At 49.8% G+C, this 20149-nt stretch overlaps 1 protein-coding gene across 1 annotated transcript; it reads right to left on the bottom strand.

Moving 5' to 3' along the window:
* Positions 1–15729: 15729 nt before the first annotated feature.
* LOC125539106 (cytokinin dehydrogenase 8) lies at positions 15730–19736 on the bottom strand. Its single transcript, XM_048702469.2, has 5 exons — positions 18898–19736; positions 18598–18725; positions 18199–18465; positions 17791–18053; positions 15730–16311 (listed from the first exon to the last, which is right to left on the bottom strand). The coding sequence occupies exons 1-5, from the start codon at positions 19484–19486 to the stop codon at positions 15969–15971; spliced, it is 1590 nt and encodes a 529-aa protein (XP_048558426.1). The 5' UTR covers positions 19487–19736; the 3' UTR covers positions 15730–15968.
* Positions 19737–20149: the final 413 nt, after the last annotated feature.

The following is a 20149-nucleotide window of genomic DNA, read 5'->3' on the forward strand; positions in this document are numbered from 1 at the left end:
GTCTACGAGGGTACGTAGACAACACTCTCTCCCCTCGTTGCTATGCATCACCATGATCTTGCATGTGCGTAGGAAATTTTTTGAAATTACTACGTTCCCCAACAGTGGCATCCGAGCCTAGGTTTTATGCGTTGATGTTATATGCACGAGTAGAACACAAGTGAGTTGTGGGCGATATAAGTCATACTGCTTACCAGCATGTCATACTTTGGTTCGGCGGTATTGTTGGATGAAGCGGCCCGGACCGACATTACGCTTATGCTTATGCGAGACTGGTTCTACCGACGTGCTTTGCACACAGGTGGCTGGCGGGTGTCAGTTTCTCCAACTTTAGTTGAACCGAGTGTGGCTACACCCGGTCCTTGCGAAGGTTAAAACAACACCAACTTGACAAACTATCGTTGTGGTTTTGATGCATAGGTAAGAATGGTTCTTGCTAAGCCCGTAGCAGCCACGTAAAACTTGCAACAACAAAGTAGAGGACGTCTAACTTGTTTTTACAGGGCATGTTGTGATGTGATATGGTCAAGACATGATGCTAAATTTTATTGTATGAGATGATCATGTTTTGTAACCGAGTTATCGGCAACTGGCAGGAGCCATATGGTTGTCGCTTTATTGTATGCAATGCAATTGCGCTGTAATGCTTTACTTTATCACTAAGCAGTAGCGATAGTCGTGGAAGCATAAGATTGGCGAGACAACAACGATGCTACGGTGTCGCGCCGGTGACGATGGTGATCATGACGGTGCTTTGGATATGGAGATCATAAGCACAAGATGATGATGGCCATATCATATCACTTATATTGATTGCATGTGATGTTTATCTTTTATGCATCTTATCTTGCTTTGATTGACGGTAGCATTATAAGATGATCTCTCACCAAATTTCAAGATAAAAGTGTTCTCCCTGAGTATGCACCGTTGCCAAAGTTTGTCGTGCCCAGACACCACATGATGATTGGGTGTGATAAGCTCTACGTCCATCTACAACGGGTGCAAGCCAGTTTTGCACTTGCAGAATACTCAGGTTAAACTTGACGAGCCTAGCATATGCAGATATGGCCTCGGAACACTGAGACCGAAAGGTCGAGCGTGAATCATATAGTAGATATGATCAACATATTGATGTTCACCATTAAAGGCTACTCCATTTCACGTGATGATCGGTTATGGTTTAGTTGATTTGGATCACGTGATCACTTAGAAGATTAGAGGGATGTCTTTCTAAGTGGGAGTTCTTAAGTAATATGATTAATTGAACTTAAATTTATCATGAACTTAGTGCCTGATAGTATCTTGCTTGTCTATGTTTGATTGTAGATAGATGGCCCGTGCTGTTGTTCCGTTGAATTTTAATGCGTTCCTTGAGAAAGCAAAGTTGAAAGATGATGGTAGCAATTACACAGACTGGGTCCGTAACTTGAGGATTATCCTCATTGCTACACAGAAGAATTATGTCCTGGAAGCACCGCTAGGTGCCAGGCCTGCTGCTGGAGCAACACCAGATGTTATGAACGTCTGGCAGAGCAAAGCTGATGACTACTCGATAGTTCAGTGTGCCATGCTTTACAGCTTAGAATCGGGACTTCAACGACGTTTGGAACGTCATGGAGCATATGAGATGTTCCAGGAGTTGAAGTTAATATTTCAAACAAATGCCCGGATTGAGAGATATGAAGTCTCCAATAAATTCTATAGCTGCAAGATGGAGGAGAATAGTTCTGTCAGTGAACATATACTCAAAATGTCTGGGTATCATAATCACTTGACTCAACTAGGAGTTAATCTTCATGTTGATAGTGTCATTGACAAAGTTCTTCAATCACTGCCACCAAACTAAAAGAGCTTCGTGATGAACTATAACATGCGAGGGATGGATAAGACAATTCCCGAGCTCTTCGCAATGCTAAAGGCTGCGGAGGTAGAAATCAAGAAGGAGCATCAAGTGTTGATGGTCAACAAGACCGCCAGTTTCAAGAAAAAGGGCAAAGGGAAGAAGAAGGGGAACTTCAAGAAGAACAGTAAGCAAGTTGCTGCTCAAGAGAAGAAACCCAAATCTGGACCTAAGCCTGAAATTGAGTGCTTCTACTACAAGCAGACTGGACACTGGAAGCGGAACTGCCCCAAGTATTTGGCGGATAAGAAGGATGGCAAGGTGAACAAAGGTATATGTGATATACATGTTATTGATGTGTACCTTACTAGAGCTCGCAGTAGCACCTGGGTATTTGATACTGGTTCTGTTGCTAACATTTGCAACTCGAAACAGGGACTACGGATTAAGTGAACACTGGCAAAGGACGAGGTGACGATGTGCGTGGGAAATGGTTCCAAAGTCGATGTGATCGCGGTCGGCACGCTACCTCTACATCTGCCTCCGGGATTAGTTTTAGCCCTAAATAATTGTTATTTGGTGCCAGCGTTGAGCATGAACATTATATCTGGATCTTGTTTGATGCGAGGCAGTTATTCATTTAAATCAGAGAATAATGGTTGTTCTATTTATATGAGTAATATCTTTTATGGTCATGCACCCTTGAAGAGTGGTCTATTTTCTATGAATCTCGATAGTAGAGATACACATATTCATAATGTTGAAGCCAAAAGATGCAGAGTTGATAATGATAGTGCAACTTATTTGTGGCACCGCCGTTTAGGTCATATCGGTGTAAAGCGCATGAAGAAACTCCATACTGATGGACTTTTGGAATCACTTGATTATGAATCACTTGGTACTTGCGAACTGTGCCTCATGGGCAAGATGACTAAAACGCCGTTCTCCGGTACTATGGAGAGAGCAACGGATTTGTTGGAAATCATACATACAGATGTATGTGGTCCGATGAATATTGAGGCTCATGGCAGATATCATTATTTTCTCACCTTCATAGATGATTTAAGCAGATATGGGTATATCTACTTAATGAAACATAAGTCTGAAACATTTGAAAAGTTCAAAGAATTTCAGAGTGAAGTTGAAAATCATCGTAACAAGAAAATAAAGTTTCTACAATTTGATCATGGAGGAGAATATTTGAGTTACGAGTTTGGTCTACATTTGAAATAATGCGGAATAGTTTCGCAACTCACGCCACCCGGAACACCACAGCGTAATGGTGTGTCTGAACGTCGTAATCGTACTTTACTAGATATGGTGCGATCTATGATGTCTCTTACAGATTTACCGCTATCGTTTTGGGGTTATGCTTTAGAGACGGCTGCATTCACGTTAAATAGGGCACCATCGAAATCCGTTGAGGCGACGCCTTATGAACTGTGGTTTGGCAAGAAACCAAAGTTGTCGTTTCTGAAAGTTTGGGGCTGTGATGCTTATGTGAAAAAGCTTCAACCTGATAAGCTCGAACGCAAATCGGAGAAATGTGTCTTCATAGGATACCCAAAGGAAACTGTTGGGTACACCTTCTATCACAGATCCGAAGGCAAGACTTTCGTTGCTAAGAATGGATCCTTTCTAGAGAAGGAGTTTCTCTCGAGAGAAGTGAGTGGGAGGAAAGTAGAACTTGATGAGGTAATTGTACCTGCTCCCTTATTGGAAAGTAGTACATCACAAAAACCGGTTTCTGTGACACCTACACCAATTAGTGAGGAAGCTAATGATAATGATCATGAAACTTTAGATCAAGTTACTACCGAACCTCGTAGATCAACCAGAGTAAGATCCGCACCAGAGTGGTACGGTAATCCTGTTCTGGAAGAAATGCTACTAGATCATGATGAACCTACGAACTATGAAGAAGTGATGGTGAGCCCAGATTCTGCAAAATGGCTAGAAGCCATGAAATCTGAGATGGGATCCATGTATGAGAACAAAGTGTGGACTTTGATTGACTTGCCCGTTGATCGGCAAGCAATTGAGAATAAATGGATCTTCAAGAAGAAGACTGACGCTGACGGTAATGTTACTGTCTACAAAGTTCGACTTGTTGCGAAAGGTTTTCGACAAGTTCAAGGGATTGACTACGATGAGACCTTCTCACCCATAGCGATGCTTAAGTCTGTCTGAATCATGTTAGCAATTGCCGCATTTTATGATTATGAAATTTGGCAAATGGATGTCAAAACTGCATTCCTGAATGGATTTCTGGAAGAAGAGTTGTATATGATGCAACCAGAAGGTTTTGTCGATCCAAAGGGAGCTAACAAAGTGTGCAAGCTCCAGCGATCCATTTATGGACTGGTGCAAACCTCTCGGAGTTGGAATAAACGCTTTGATAGTGTGATCAAAGCATTTGGTTTTGTACAGACTTTTGGGGAAGCCTGTATTTACAAGAAAGTGAGTGGGAGCTCTGTAGCATTTCTGATATTATATGTGGATGACATATTATTGATTGGAAATGATATAGAATTTCTGGATAGCATAAACGGATACTTGAATAAGAGTTTTTCAATGAAAGACCTCGGTGAAGCTGCTTACATATTGGGCATTAAGATCTATAGAGATAGATCAAGACGCTTAATTGGACTTTCACAAAGCACATACCTTGAAATTTTTTTGAAGAAGTTCAAAATGGATCAAGCAAAGAAAGGGTTCTTGCCTGTGTTACAAGGTGTGAAGTTGAGTAAGACTCAGTGTCCGACCACCGCAGAAGATAGAGAGAAAATGAAAGATGTTCCCTATGCTTCAGCCATAGGCTCTATCATGTATGCAATGCTGTGTACCAGACCTGATGTGTGCCTTGCTATAAGTCTAGCAGGGAGGTACCAAAGTAATCCAGGAGTGGATCACTGGACAGCGGTCAAGAACATCCTGAAGTACCTAAAAAGGACTAAGGATATGTTTCTCGTATATGGAGGTGACAAAGAGCTCATCGTAAATGGTTACGTTGATGCAAGCTTTGACACTGATCTGGACAATTCTAAATCGCAAACCGGATACGTGTTTATACTGAACGATGGAGCTGTTAGTTGGTGCAGTTCTAAACAAAGCGTCGTGGCGGGATCTACATGTGAAGCGGAGTACATAGCTGCTTCGGAAGCAGCAAATGAAGGAGTCTGGATGAAGGAGTTCATATCCGATCTAGGTGTCATACCTAGTGTATCGGGTCCAATGAAAATATTTTGTGACAATACTGGTGCAATTGCCTTGCCGAAGGATCCAGATTTCATAAAAGAACCAAACACATCAAGAGACGCTTCAACTCCATTCGGGATTTAGTCCAAGTGGGAGACATATAAATTTGCAAGATACATACGGATCTGAATGTTGCAGACCCGCTGACTAAGCCTCTTCCACGAGCAAAACATGATCAGCACCAAGGCTCCATGGGTGTTAGAATCATTACTGTGTAATCTAGATTATTGACTCTAGTGCAAGTGGGAGACTGAAGGAAATATGCCCTAGAGGCAATAATAAAGTTATTATTTATTTCCTTATATCATGATAAATGTTTATTATTCATGCTAGAATTGTATTAACCGGAAACATAATACATGTGTGAATACACAGACAAACAGAGTGTCACTAGTATGCCTCTACTTGACTAGCTCGTTGGTCGAAGATGGTTATGTTTCCTAACCATAGACATGAGTTGTAATTTGATTAACGGGATCACATCATTAGGAGAATGATGTGATTGACTTGACCCATTTCGTTAGCTTAGCACTTTATTGTTTAGTTTGTTGCTATTGCTTTCTTCATAACTTATACATGTTCCTATGACTATGAGATTATGCAACTCCCGTTTATCGGAGGAACACTTTGTGTTCTACCAAACGTCACAATGTAACTGGGTGATTATAAAGGTGCTCTACAGGTGTCTCCGGAGGTACTTGTTGGGTTGGCGTATTTCGAGATTAGGATTTGTCACTCCGATTGTCGGAGAGGTATCTCTGGGCCCTCTCGGTAATGCACATCACTCAAGCCTTGCAAGCATTGAAACTAATAAGTTAGTTGTAGGATGATGTACTACGGAACGAGTAAAGAGACTTGCCGGTAACGAGATTGAACTAGGTATTAAGATACCGACGATCGAATCTCGGGCAAGTAACATACCGATGACAAAGGGAACAACGTATGTTGTTATGCGGTCTGACCGATAAAGATCTTTGTAGAATATGTAGGAGCCAATATGAGCATCCAGGTTCCGCTATTGGTTATTGACCGGAGACATGTCACGGTCATGTCTACATAGTTCTTGAACCCGTAGGGTCCGCACGCTTAAAGTTCGGTGACGATCATAATTAGGGTTTTTGCATTTTGATGAACTGAAGGTTGTTCGGAGTGCCGGATATGATCACGGACATGACGAGGAGTCTCGAAATGGTCGAGACATAAAGATTGATATATTGGAAGCCTATATTTGGATATCGGAAACGTTCCGGGTGAAATTGGGATTTTACTGGAGTACTGCGGGGTTACCGGACCCCCCCCCGGGGGGGGGGGTTAATGGGCCTACATGGGCCCTAAGGGAGAAGAGGAGGGCCGGGCAGGGCAGGCCGCGCGCCCCCTTTTCCCCTAGTCCGAATAGGATAAGGAAGGGGGGCGGCGCCCCCCTTTCCTCTTTTCCCCTTCCCCTTTCCTTCTCCAACAAGGCAAGAGGGGGGAGTCCTACTCCCGGTGGGAGTAGGACTCCTCCAGGAGCACCCCTAGGGCCGGCCGCACCTCCCCCTCTCCCTCCTTTATATACGGGGACAAGGGGGCATCCCATGACACACATGGCCGCTTATCCGGGTAATCTCCCTTCCGCGTCTCCTATTCACACCTCCTCTCGTATCATTGTCGGTAATGGTGCTGGACTCCCTATCACTCATGTCGGTTCCACTCGGTTTCCTTCCACCTCTAGACCACTTTATCTAAATAATGTTCTTGTTTCCCTTGAACTTATTCAGAATCTAGTCTGTGTTCGTAAGCTTTCTCGAGATAACTCTGTAACTGTGGAATTTGACGAAGTTGGTTTTTCTGTTAAGGACGCCCTCAACCGGATGGTTCTTCACCGCTATACAGTCCCGACGACATGTACTCCGTCCAGCCACCATCATCTACACATGCTGGACCAATTGCTCTTTCCGCCTGAGTCGATCTTTGGCACGCCCGTCTTGGTCATCCTAGCTCCACCACCTTTCATCAAATAATTAGGGATTTTTCTTTTACATGTAATAAAACGGATGCGCATTGTTGTCACGCATGTCGTCTAGGCAAACATGCTCACCTCCCTTTTTGTTATTCATCCACAATTGCATCGGTACCTTTTGAGTTAATCCATAGTGATGTCTGGACCTCTCCCGTTGCTAGCAATACTGGTTTTTCATATTATCTTGTTATCCTGGATGACTACTCCCACTTTGTGTGGACCTTTCCGTTGTGTAAGAAGTCTGATGTTGCTGCCACCCTTACCGCCTTCTACTCTTACGTGTCTACACAATTTGGTCGTCCCATCCTCGCTTTGAAAATAGATAACGGGAAAGAATTCGACAACACCACCATCCGCAACCTTCTCTCCACCCATGGCACAATTTTCCAGCTCATGTGTCCTTACACTTCACAGTAGAGCGGTCGGGCTGAACGCATCCTTCGCCCTCTTAACGATTGCGTCTGTACCCTCTTATTCCATGCCTACATGCCTCCCCGCTTCTGGCCCGACGCTCTCGCTACTGCCACCCTCCTCGTTAACCTTCGTCCATGTCGCACCCACTGGAATTTTACACCACACCACCTTCTCTTCGGGTCTCCACCCTCATATGACGGTCTTCGTATTTTCGGTTGTCTTTGTTACCATAGTACTGCTGCCACATCCCCTCATAAACTTGCTCCTCGTTCCCTCCCGTGTGTCTTCCTCGGTTACCCGGCTAACACTAAGGGCTATAGATGCTATGATCCGGTTTCCATCGCGTCATCACATCTCGACATGTTTATTTCGATGAGTTTTGTTTCCCATTTAAACAGGAACAACCAGTGGATTCTCCCTCAGCGCCATGCCCCTCTCTTGCCGACACTGTCCGCCCCGGCTCTCTGCCGCAGCGTGGTGCCCTCTCGGCCGTGCGACGCTACGGCTGTCGCCCACTGCCTCCCCGGTCGCGCCTCCTTCACCAGGCTCGTTGGCGTCTACGCCGGCCTCGTCGGTCTCTCCGGCCTCTGTGGCGGCCTCGCCGGTCTCTGTGCAGGCCTCGGCGGGCTCACTGGCTTCGCTGGCCTCCGTCCCGGTATCTTCGTCGGGCACGTCGCCGGTCTCGCCGGCCTCTTCGCCGGCTCCTCTACCGACGGCTGCACCTTCGACGTCCGCTGATCCTAGGGGATATGGGTCCACTGGGGCTACCGTGGCTCCACCACCCGCCGGCCCCGTCACTCGGTCCCACATGGGTGTCTACCGGTCGAGTACCAGGTACTCCCCGGAGGAGTACACTTGTGTGGCTTCGACGTCCGCTCCGTCACCGTCGCCTCTGCCGACCTCCGCTCGTGCCGCGATGAAGGAGGCATTCGACACCTTGCAGTGCAATCACACTTGACAGCTTGTACCACGTCCCCCTTATGCCAACATCATTACCAAGAAGTGGGTCTTCAAGCACAAGTTTCATCCTAATGGCACTCTCAATCTCCACAAAGCGCGTTGGGTTGTTCGTGGTTTTTGTCAGCGCGCCGGTGTCAACTTCACCGATACTTTTGCCCCAGTGGTCAAACCCGGGACGATTCGGACTATTCTTCAGCTTCTAGTGTCCCACTCTTGCATGTGCATCAGATGGACGTTTCCAATGCCTTCCTTCATGGTCATCTTAAGGAACAAGTGTTCTGTCAGCAGCCCACGAGATTCGTTGATGAGTCCTCTACGGATCATGTGTGCTTGCTCTCTCGGTCCTTTTATGGGCTTAAGCAGGCTCCTCGCGCTTGGTATCAGTGCATCGCAGCGTTTCTTCATCATCTTGGATTCTGCTCCGCTCGCTCCCATGCTTCACAGTTTGTCTACAACCAGGGCGATGCCACCGTTTTCCTGCTACTCTATGTCGACGACATCATCTTGACAGCATGCTCGACTGCTCTTCTTGGACAGCTCACTGACCGTCTTCGTGCTAAGTTCGCCATTAAGGACTTAGGTCATCTGCACTATTTCCTTGGGATCGAGGTTATTCGCCGAGCAGATGGCTTCTTTCTTCATCAGCGGAAGTATGCTCATGAGCTTCTGGACCGTGCCGGGATGCTTAACTGCAAACCGGTCGCCACGCCTGTCGATAGAAGGCCAAGCACTCTGCCACAGATGATTCTCCAACTTCAGATGCTCCGTTCTACCGGTCGATTGTTGGTGCTCTTCAGTACGTCATTCTTACTCGTTCGGAGCTTCAGTACGCCGTGCAGCAGGTGTGCCTCCATATGCATGCTCCTCATGATGCTCACTGGACCGCGGTCAAGCGCATTCTTCGCTATATCTGAGGCACTTCGGATCTCGGGTTGTCACTTCAGGCTTCGTCCTCTCTAGACTTGACTGCCTATTCTGACGCTGACTGGGTCGTCTGCCCCGACACGCGCCGCTCGACCTCTGGCTATTGCGTCTATCTTGGACCATCACTTATCTCATGGTTGTCCAAGCAGCAGCACGTTGTCTCCTGCTCCAGTGCTGAAGTAGAGTACCGCGTCGTTGCCAACGTCTTTGCCGAGTGTTCCTGGCTTCGTCAGCTTCTACATGAGCTCTAGTCTCCGGTTGACAAGGTCATGATTGTCTACTGTGACAACGACTCTGCGGTCTACCTCTCCGCCAACCCGGTTCATCATCGACGCATCAAGCACATTGAGATTGATATCCATTTTGTTCGGGAGCAGGTAGCTCTTGGTCATGTACGCATGCTACATGTCCCTGTTAGACTGTATTTATACGTAGCCTCTGTATAGATCTTGTATATTGTACTGTACACCTTGTGTACTCCTTATATATATGAGATAGCCACACCCCGTTATGGGTGTCGCGTAGTTTCCCAAAACCCTATGTTTAACATGGTATCAACCCTAACCGGTCCTATGTCTTCCGCTGCCGCCGCCGCGACCGCATCGACCTCCGCCGCCGCCGTCGTCGCGCCGGTCACTGCCATGGCGCCTGCGTCGCCGTTCCTATCGTCACGCCCTCTGGCCTCGGTCTACTCTGGCCAGGCCTCGATGGTGGGGGCCGCGTCCGATCAGCAGCCGCCATCGTCCCCGATCGCACCTCCGCCGGCTTGGGGCGCTGCGTACCCTGACCCAGCGGCTCCCTGGATGGGATCGGCGCCCTACGGGGCACCTCCTCCGCCGAACGCAGGGCCCTACGGGGCTCCTCCTGTGGCTGCCGCGCCCAACATCCCCGCCCCGTACGGATCGCCTTATCTGGCCACCACGGCTACATCACATGGCGCCGTCCCTACGGCGTTCTACACCGCCCCAACTTCACAGCACTACGGCGCCGCGAACACCGGGTCGGGACAGGCACCGGCTGTGCCCTACGGTGCCCCGCCACCACCGCTGCCCTATGGCGGATACTATCCGCCTCCGATGGCCACGTCCTACCCTGGAGCTCCTGCGCCGGCTGCACCATCCTCGACGCTGGGTCCTGGTGCATCTGCTGGATCGTCCCACATGGGCTACTACACGTCGCCTCCCGTTGCTGATCATGCCGCGGCCGTTGCACCGTTCTACTTCGCGCATCTCATCCCGGTGAAGCTTACGACAGATAATTATCTGTCATGGCGTGCACAGGTGCTGCCGCTTCTCCGCAGTCGCTGCCTGGAGGGCTACGTCAATGGTTCCCTGCCGTGTCCTCCACCGCATCATCCGGCGTATCATGCATGGGTTGCTCAGGATCAGGCCATCCTCTCTGCGATCCAGTCGTCGCTCACCGAGGGTGTGTCCTCCTTGGTCCTCTTCGCTGCCACGTCTCAGGAGGCGTGGTCTGCCCTTCACACGAGCTTCGCATCTCAGCAGCATGCGCGCGCTCACACTATTCGTACGGAGCTGGGGGAGACCAAGCTCCTTGACCTCAGCATCACCGACTATTTGGCAAGATGACGCGTCTCGCCGATACCCTGGCCTCCATTGGCCAGCCGCTTCGTAAAGAGGACTTCACTACCTTCGTCATGAACGGACTGGATGACGACTATGATAACCTTGCTGAAAATATCAATGGTCGTGACACTCCGCTTGAACCTCGTGAGCTCTATGCCTGCCTCCTCGCCACGGAACAGCGCATCAAGTCCCGCCGGTCCAACCCGAGTTTTATTGCTACTAATGCTGCCACGCGCGGTAAAGGGAAGCCCTTCAAAACACCTACCAGCGGCAAGTCAGTGCCATCGACTCCACAGACTCAGTGGCCGCCCGACGCTGCCGCCCTGCCTACGAACGGGGGTGGTCGTCCGTGTGCCTACTGCCCCTCATGTGGCGTTCAGCTTCCCTGTCAGCTGTGCAATCTTCCAGGTCACCTCGCTTCCTGCTGTCATCGCTGCTTCAAGCAGGACTTCCTCGGCATTGGCAACAATGGCAAAGGCAACGAGAAGCAGGCTGCCTTGGCCACTCATGAGCCTGCTCACCAAGCAGGCCACACTCCATCATATCCCATCGACCCAACTTGGTACATGGACACGGGCGCTACGAATCATCTAACAGGCGAGATGGGCAAACTCTCCATGCAAGAACCATACCGTGGACATGATCAGATTCACACCGCCAATGGAGCAGGTATGCACATATCACATGTTGGTCAGGCCTCCCTCTTAACTCGCACACAAAAATCTCTTCATCTACGTAATGTTCTTAGAGTTCCTTCTGCTACTCGTAGCTTATTGTCTGTTCCTCAACTTACTCGTGACAACAATGTTTTCACTGAGTTTCATCCTTTTTTATTTTTTTATCAAGGATCAGGCCGCGAGGGACGTTCTGCTTAGAGGTCGCCTGCGTGATGGACTTTATGCACTTGATCTTCCATCTGCTCCTCGAGCGTTCAGCGGTGTCCGTGTTTCGCCCACTCATTGGCATGCACGGCTTGGTCATCCTGCTACTCCCATAGTTCGTAGTATTCTGCATAGTCATAGTCTTCCCATTGTGTCCAATAAAGATGCTGCCACAGTCTGTGATGCCTGTCAGCAAGGCAAGAGTCATCAGCTTTCGTTTTCGGATTCAAGTCGTGTCGTTAAAACTCCACTTGAGCTTATTTTTTCTGATGTATGGGGGCATGCCCAAACTTCTGTGAGTGGTCATAATTATTATGTCAGTTTTATTGATGCTTAGAGTCGATTCACTTGGCTTTACCTTATCAAGCGTAAATCTGATGTGTTTCTACAATTTCAAGCTCACGTTGAGCGTCTTCTCAAGCATAAGATTATTCATGTCCAAACCGATTGGGGGGGTGAGTATCACAACCTCAATTCCTTTTTTAATAATCTTGGAATTTCACATCATGTGTCTTGTTCTCATACACATCAATAGAATGGCACGGCTGAACGTAAGCATCGTCACATTGTTGAAACTGGCCTCATTTTACTTGCCCATGCATCGGTACCTTTTAGGTTTTGGAGTGATGCGTTTTCCACTGCCTGTTTTCTCATAAATAGGCTTCCTACACGACTCCTTGGAATGAAAACACCGCTTGAACTGTTGCTTAATGAGTCTCCGGATTATACCATTCTCAAAGTTTTTGGTTGTGCTTGCTGGCCTCATCTTCGTCCATATAATAAGCGCAAGCTTGAGTTTCGGTTAAAACTTTATGTTTTTCTTGGGTATAGCTCCCTTCATAAAGGGTACAAGTGTCTCCACATTCCGTCTAATCGTGTCTACATCTCGCGTGATGTTGTGTTTGATGAGAATGTATTCCCGTTCTCGTCTTTCCCAATGACTCACGCACCTCCGGTCTCATCCTCTTCTTCCACTTCTCCTCTGCCTGCTCAATTTGTTGATATTGCATACTCTCCTGCGTTGTTGCCTAATCATGCTGCAGGCACGGGTCCTGGAGCTCGTCTTGAATTATTGGATGAACAGGAGGAGTTGGTTGCACCTGACGTGACGCCTGGTGCAATGCATGCGCCATGCATGCCTCCCGCTGCACCACCCGCGGTGGTTGCCGCACGACCGGGGTCCACAGCCCCGGCCTCGCCCGCACCAGCTTTTCCCGGGCTGGCTTCGCCTGGGCCGGCATCGGAAGGTGTCGCCCCTGCCTCCCCTGGGCTGGCCTCGCCTGGACCAGTCTCGCCTGGGCCGGTGTCGCCCGCCTCCTCGCCTGGGCCGGTGTCGCCTGGGCTGGTGTCACCCGCCTCCTCGCCCGTTTCGTCGTCTGGCCATGCCTCGTCACTGCCAGCGTTGTTGCACTGTCACCTGATGCCTCGCCGGCCTCTTTGGTTCCACCACGACCGGCTGCTGTTGCCTAGAGACCGCATACACGCAGCAGGTCTGGCATTTTCTGTCCCAAGCAACGCAAATATGGGACGGTGGCATGGCTTGCGGCATGTGTTGCTCATCTAAAGAAAGATCCTACGGCTGAACCGCGTCATTTTCAGGCTGCTCTCGGGATTCCTCACTGGCGACAGGCTATGGAACAAGAGTTTCAGGCGTTATTAACAAATGGTACATGGCAACTTGTTCCTCCGGTCTCTGGTGTTAATGTCATTGACTCCAAGTGGGTTTTCAAAGTTAAGAAGCATGCTGATGATTCTATTGAACGCTATAAGGCACGGTTAGTGGCGAAAGGGTTCAAGCAACGGTATGGTCTTGACTATGAGGATACATACAGTCCGGTGATCAAACCAACGACTATACGGCTTCTGTTGTCCTTGGCTGTTACTCGAGGCTGGTTTCTCCGTCAGCTGGACGTTCAGAATGCCTTTTTACATGGAGTTCTGGATGAGGAGGTTTACATGCGTCAGCCCCCAGGGTTTGTTGATCCTGCTCGCCCTCATCATTTGTGTCGCCTGGTCAAGGCGCTCTATGGGCTGAAGCAGGCTCCTCGTGCCTGGCATGCCAGATTGGGCTCTGTCCTTCGGTCACTTGGATTTGTTCCTTCCACTGCTGATATGTCACTCTTTCTTCTGCATCGGCCTGAGGTGACGATATATCTGCTGGTGTATGTTGATGATATTATCCTCATCAGCTCATCTGATGTTGCTGCTGATCGTCTGATCTCCTCTTTGAGTGGTTACTTTGCGGTGAAGGATTTAGGCACATTGCATTACTTCCTTGGCTTGGAAGTCTCTCGTTCTCCTGCTGGTTTGACACTCACCCAACATAAGTACTCCATGGATTTGTTGCGAAAGGCAGGTATGCTACAGTGTAAACATGCCATGACTCCTATGTCTGCTACCGATCGTTTGTCTGCATTTGATGGAGATCCTCTCACTTCAGATGATTCCACTGAGTATCGCAGTATTGTTGGTGGTCTGCAGTATCTGACCATCACTCGGCCTGACATCTCCTATGCAGTCAATCGTGTTTGTCAGTTTCTTCATGCTCCTCGGACTACTCACTGGACAGCGGTGAAGCGTATTCTTCGTTATGTTCGCTTCACTGCTTCATATGGTTTACTTCTTCAGCCAGCGCCATCTTTTGCGCTTTCAGCTTTTTCAGATGCAGACTGGGCTCGTAATCCAGATGACAGGCGATCCACGGGGGGACATGCTTTCTTCTTTGGTCCTAATTTGATCGCCTGAACTGCTCGTAAACAAGCTACGGTGTCCATGAGTAGCACTGAAGCTGAATACAAGGCAGTTGCCAATGCTACAGCTGAGATCATATGGGTACAGTCCTTGTTGAGAGAGTTGGGAGTTCCTCAACCCCAGCCACCTGTCCTTTGGTGTGACAACATTGGAGCTACATATCTATCATCTAATCCAGTGTTTCATGCTCGGACAAAACATATTGAAGTTGACTATCACTTTGTGCGGGAACGTGTTGCACAGAAGCTACTTTCTATCAAGTTTATCTCTTCTAAAGATCAACTTGCTGACATCTTCACGAAGCCTCTACCACAACCTCAGTTTGTAGGCTGTAGGCGCAATCTTAACGTACTTTGTACCTCAGGGCATAGTTAAGATTGAGGGAGGTGTTAGACTGTATTTATACGTAGCCTCTGTATAGATCTTGTATATTGTACCGTACACCTTGTGTACTCCTTATATATATGAGATAGCCATACCCCGTTATGGGTGTCGTGCAGTTTCCCAAAACCCTATGTTTAACAGTCCCTACCTCCCAACAGTTTGCTGACGTCATGACCAAGGGCTTGCCTACCGCGTCCTTCGAGGAGTTCCGATCCAGTCTTTGCGTCGACCATGGTGCCGCTTCGACTGCGGAGGGTGTTGAGATGTAGATATTGCATGTGTATTTCTTATACAACAAGTCCTCCTTCTTTTATGTATAGTTGAGGGCGTGACTTCCCTATGTATTTATATATACTTGCATATTGCATCCGATCAATATATCGTTAGTTGCATCAATCTCCTACGCTAACGACGACAGCCAGCAAACAAAGCTGTCCCCGTCAGCTGACACCGGGCATCGGTGAGCGTGGCAAAATGGTATTGGTGGCGTCTTTGGAACCGGGACGGCAGCTTTGGTGGCACCTTCGGCGCATGCACGGACATCAACACCATGCATATGGCAATAATACTGAGTATTCATTGCAACTGCGATCTTTCCTGCAAGAACCCTTCTTTCCCTCAAAATACCGGCAGGTAACTTTCACGGGGAGATTTTCTTGAGTGATGGCATGTCAAATCAGACAAATGTCCCATTCTCCGTGGGCCCTGACTAACGACCAGCTCAGAGCATAATGATACGATAAGAGTGAGACGAGATACTCTGCACTTGCCAAATAATCCGAGAGTCGTACCAGCTAAGCTAAAAACATCACAAATTTAACCCAGCAAAAAAAGACAGAACGAACTCTTTCCCTAAAGACACCTACTACCAATTTCCCTAAAAAAAAGGACACCTACCGATTAAATTAATCGTCCTGAAAATTGTCGTTTGAGCTACCAACATCTACGAGCCCTAATGTCTGTGCGAGCTATCACATGGAGCTCGCGGCGGAATCCGTCCAAGGAAAAATGCCTTGGCCCGGCCCAAGCACACGCACTGGGTCGTAGCGGGCCTTGCGGGCCAGGAAGCGGTCCCAGCTGGGCCCGAAATGGCTGCGCCAATGCGCCTGCGTGGGCTGCCGGGCAAGGTACTGCTTGGCGCCGATGCCGCCGCCGGCCCGGCACGCCTCGTCGGCCACCCGGCGGTGCTGCTCCAGGATCTCCTCGACGCAGCCGCGGCCGCACCGCGACGGGTCGGCCGACCGGAGCACGCTGAAGATGTACATCACCCCGCCCGGCGCCGACGGGATGACCGCCGACGTGTTCCCGTCCCACCTGAAAAAGATCCACAAAGATCAGATGATGACTGGCGGGTTCAACATGTTCAGAACTGGGAATTGGAAGGAAGCATTGCATTCTTTCGGAAATGTATGAATTTTTTTGAAGGGCGGTCATTTATGCTTGTTTGGTTTGGTTGATGGACATAAATAGAACGTGGAAACCCTTCCAGGAGTGTCAAGTAAAGTGAACTGGCAACTGGCGCGGTGGATCCCTCCTCTGGGCCATTGTAGATTTGCTGTCGAGAAAAGGTGAAACATCTCTTCATCACCCGGATCATGTCAGGTCACAGAAACAGAGGGTTTTGGATGCAGAGAACCCAATTGATAAGCATTAAGGGTTCTGGCTGGAGCCGAGCTGACAGGCCACACTGGATCTTCAAATCGCGAGGATCCACAAAACTGGGCCGCAGCCAAAAATCCGAAGTTCTGGCCCTTACAAACGAAAAATTACTCACTCGCGCCTGTGTTAGACTGCACAGTACCGTCGCTGTACACGGTGGGGAACTAGGATGCTTGTATGGGACAGACAGGGGCGTCAAGGCGGGAAGAAGAAAGGCTTGGACCAGGACCGGAGAGGGGGACAAGCAACAGACCGTAGTACTAGCCGCCATAGGTGTGCACTGTTGGTGGAAGCAGAGGAGAGTAGACACACAAGCCGGCCACCAAAGCCAAAAGTTGCAACTTGCAAGATACAGCACTTGAAGACAGTATCATATCACAGTGCTGCTAGCCTGCTACAGCCGCAAAGGATACGAGTCCCATGCATGCAAGCCTATTAAATACTACTCCTACGGTCTATTATGGTTTCCATACTGATTAAGGGCCCTTCTTGGTTAGTGGTCGGCTTGTCCCGGTGTAATCTTTTTGCAAGAGGTGGGTAACAACAGTAACAGACGAAGCAGATGCGGAGCTGGTGAAGGGTGAGCTTCGGTAGGCTCACTAGTTTCACTGTATCTGACGGTTGACGGGCAGATGCAGCGAGACCGCATGATCCGGTGTCGCAAAAGGAGGCGACCGCTACGGGGCTGTGCATCTCTCTCTCGGCTGCTGTAGCGAGATGTCATGGCTCTGTCAGTTGTCACGATTGGGCCAAAGGTGCCGCGCGTTAGGTTGGCCAGGCAAGTGTTTTTGGAGAGGATAACTACGACGCCCCGAGCAGAAGAAAAAGATCGACCAAAAGCCACAAACATAACAGCACTTTGACACTAATTATGCGCGTACAAAGGCGATCTCGCCACATCATCCAATGATTTTCTGCACCCGAAAAATCTTGCAAATATCGCGAAAGGGATGGCTTTAGGCTTTATTTTTGAGGTGAGTTTATTAGTGTAGACTACACCCAACGAACAGAGGTAGTAGTACCTGACAGCTTTACCGATGGTTAAGATATCGTGAGCTAACACTAATTTGCAACAGGAAAATGGAGATGATGATGATATACTTTTGCCAGAGGAGGAAGGATAGATGTGCGTACTTGTCAGTGAGGAGAGGGTAGACAAGGATGGCCCCCTGGAAGTCTCCCGCCAAGACGGTGTCCATGAGCAGGTCCTTGAGCTGAGCGACGCCATGCTTGGGCACGAACATGTTGAGCCAGGGGTGAGCCACGTCCCAGAGCCCCTGGCTCCTCAGGCTCTCCTCCTCCATCCTCACCCTGTTCAGGAAGTCGAAGTAGGACACCTCCACGCTGTACATGTGGGGCCTCATGTGGCTCATCTCCCCTGCCACCAGCTCCACAACCTGCACAATTTTTTTAAAGACCACAAGAAGACTAGCTCGTTACTCCAGTATTCAGCCGTCCTTTTCTGTTGCTGTTCAAGATGTTAACTCGCGTTTTTTATTTAAATTGAAAATTGAAAATTCTGTGTGAATTCAGGAGACTGACATTGTCGACACTGGAGCTGGAGCCGTCCTGCTGGAAGTCATGCACTGCAAACTCTATGCAGTAGTAGACCTTCTTCCTGCCCTCGGAGCCGAAGTCTGGGCTGAAATCGATGCTGGCGGGGAAGGCAATGGATGAGCTGCGGATGGAGTGCTCATCCAGAACCATGAACCCCTCCACGTAGTCCACCTGCTCCGGCATTGAGATCAGGAGCTCTTGGTCCTTGGTGAATGTCTCGAAGCTGTCGTAGAAGGCCCTCACCCATCGCACCTGATGATCACCAGGATGGTAAAAACAGTAACCAATTGTCAAATAAAGCTTAAGAGTAACGAAAGATGGTTGGTACTGTAGTAGAAAAGAGGGCATGTGGCGAGTGCTACGAGGCATGCATGCATGTAGTACCTTCGGAGGAGCTTCTTGGAGTAGAATCCGTGCCCTGGTGATGATGCCGAACTGGCCGAGACCGCCAAGAACTGCGAAGAAGAGATCCGGGCTCTTGGTGCGCGAGCATGTCACGACCTCCCCATTCCCTGCGGCCAGCATACCAAGAACATGAAAAAGAGGGGTAAATCACTGCAGAATTTACAGGTTTAGCGCTTTGTTTTTTTCTTTGAAAATTGATATGAAACAGAGAAAGGGTTTAGGAGGAAAAAAAATTGACAGTAGGCTGCATGTGCGCGGTGGGCGTCGAGTGCTGCATACCTGTGACGACTTGGAGCTGCAGGACGTTGCTGATCTGCGGGCCATGCTTGAACGCCTGGCCGCTGATGCCGGCATTGGACAGCGTCCCGCCCACGGTGAGGTACAAGTAGTCCGTCCAGGACAGCGGCGCCAGCCCGGCCTTCAGGCACTCCTCCAGCACCTCCACCCACAGAGCGCCGGCGCCCACGTCCGCGTAGGCGCAAGCGGTGGCCTCGCCGCCCGCCCGCGGCGCCGCCACCACCACGACGGTGCGTGGCAGGGAACGCGTCTCCACCACAATGCCGTCGCGCGCCTGCGCCTGGCCCTGAAGCGAGTGCCCCACGCCGCGCGCGGCCACGGTCGCCCTCGGGCGCGGCGGCGCGGACGACAGCGCGCCCAGGAGGAGCGCGATGTCGGCGGAGGACCCCGGGCGGAGGATCGCGAAGGGCGCGTCGGAGACGACGGCGCCGAAGTCGCGCGCCGAGGACGGGGTCGGCTCGAGGAGCGCCACCGGGCCGAACACGTCGGTGGGGCTCTGGATGAAGGTCGCCGCGGAGCAGAGGAACAGGGCTAGCACGGCGGCGTACATGCACAGCGCCTTGAGGTCCATGGCTTCCTGGCCAACCAGCTCCGTCCGTCTGTCGAGTGTCGAGCGCGCGCTTGGACAAGTTACGGGGCCCGATGGCGCTCCTTGCTGGACGAGGCCGATGGAAGAAGCAAGGTAGCTGAAGGCGTGGTCGCTCGTGGTCGCTCGCGCGAGCTGTTTGGTGATTGCTGCCTCGGCCGGGACGTCTCTGTCTGGATGGATCCTTGGGTTCCCACAAGAACTGTGGATCGATGGGAGGGAGGGAGGGGGAGGGAGCGAGGCGAGACAGCTCGCGGATATATACAAGCGGAGAGGAGAGGAATGGGTCTCTGTCGCCGGTCGTAAGCCGTGCCGTGACGCGGTCGGGCCCTGAGAGAGAATCTAATGGAAACCCGGAGTGGGGTACGGCGGATCCACGAGGGCCCGGACCTGTTTCCCGCCTCCGTTCGCTCCACACTTCCACTGATCGATCGCGTTTGTCCCAAGAGGATTAACCACTAAACCTTGGGCAAGAGAGCAACTTACATCGTGAAGAAGTTTAAGAAGAGATCCATTTTAAAAAAACCTTATACTGCTATTAGATAACAAGCTCTAGTTTAAAACTGCGACACTTGTTTTGGATTGGAGCATCAATTGAGACTTGGTTTGACTGAGATTTAGCAATCCTAATCTTTTTTGGATGGATAT

Source organism: Triticum urartu, chromosome 2A (assembly GCF_056163025.1).
Source record: "Triticum urartu cultivar PI428250 chromosome 2A, HENAU_Tu73, whole genome shotgun sequence".
Lineage (NCBI taxonomy): Eukaryota > Viridiplantae > Streptophyta > Magnoliopsida > Poales > Poaceae > Triticum > Triticum urartu.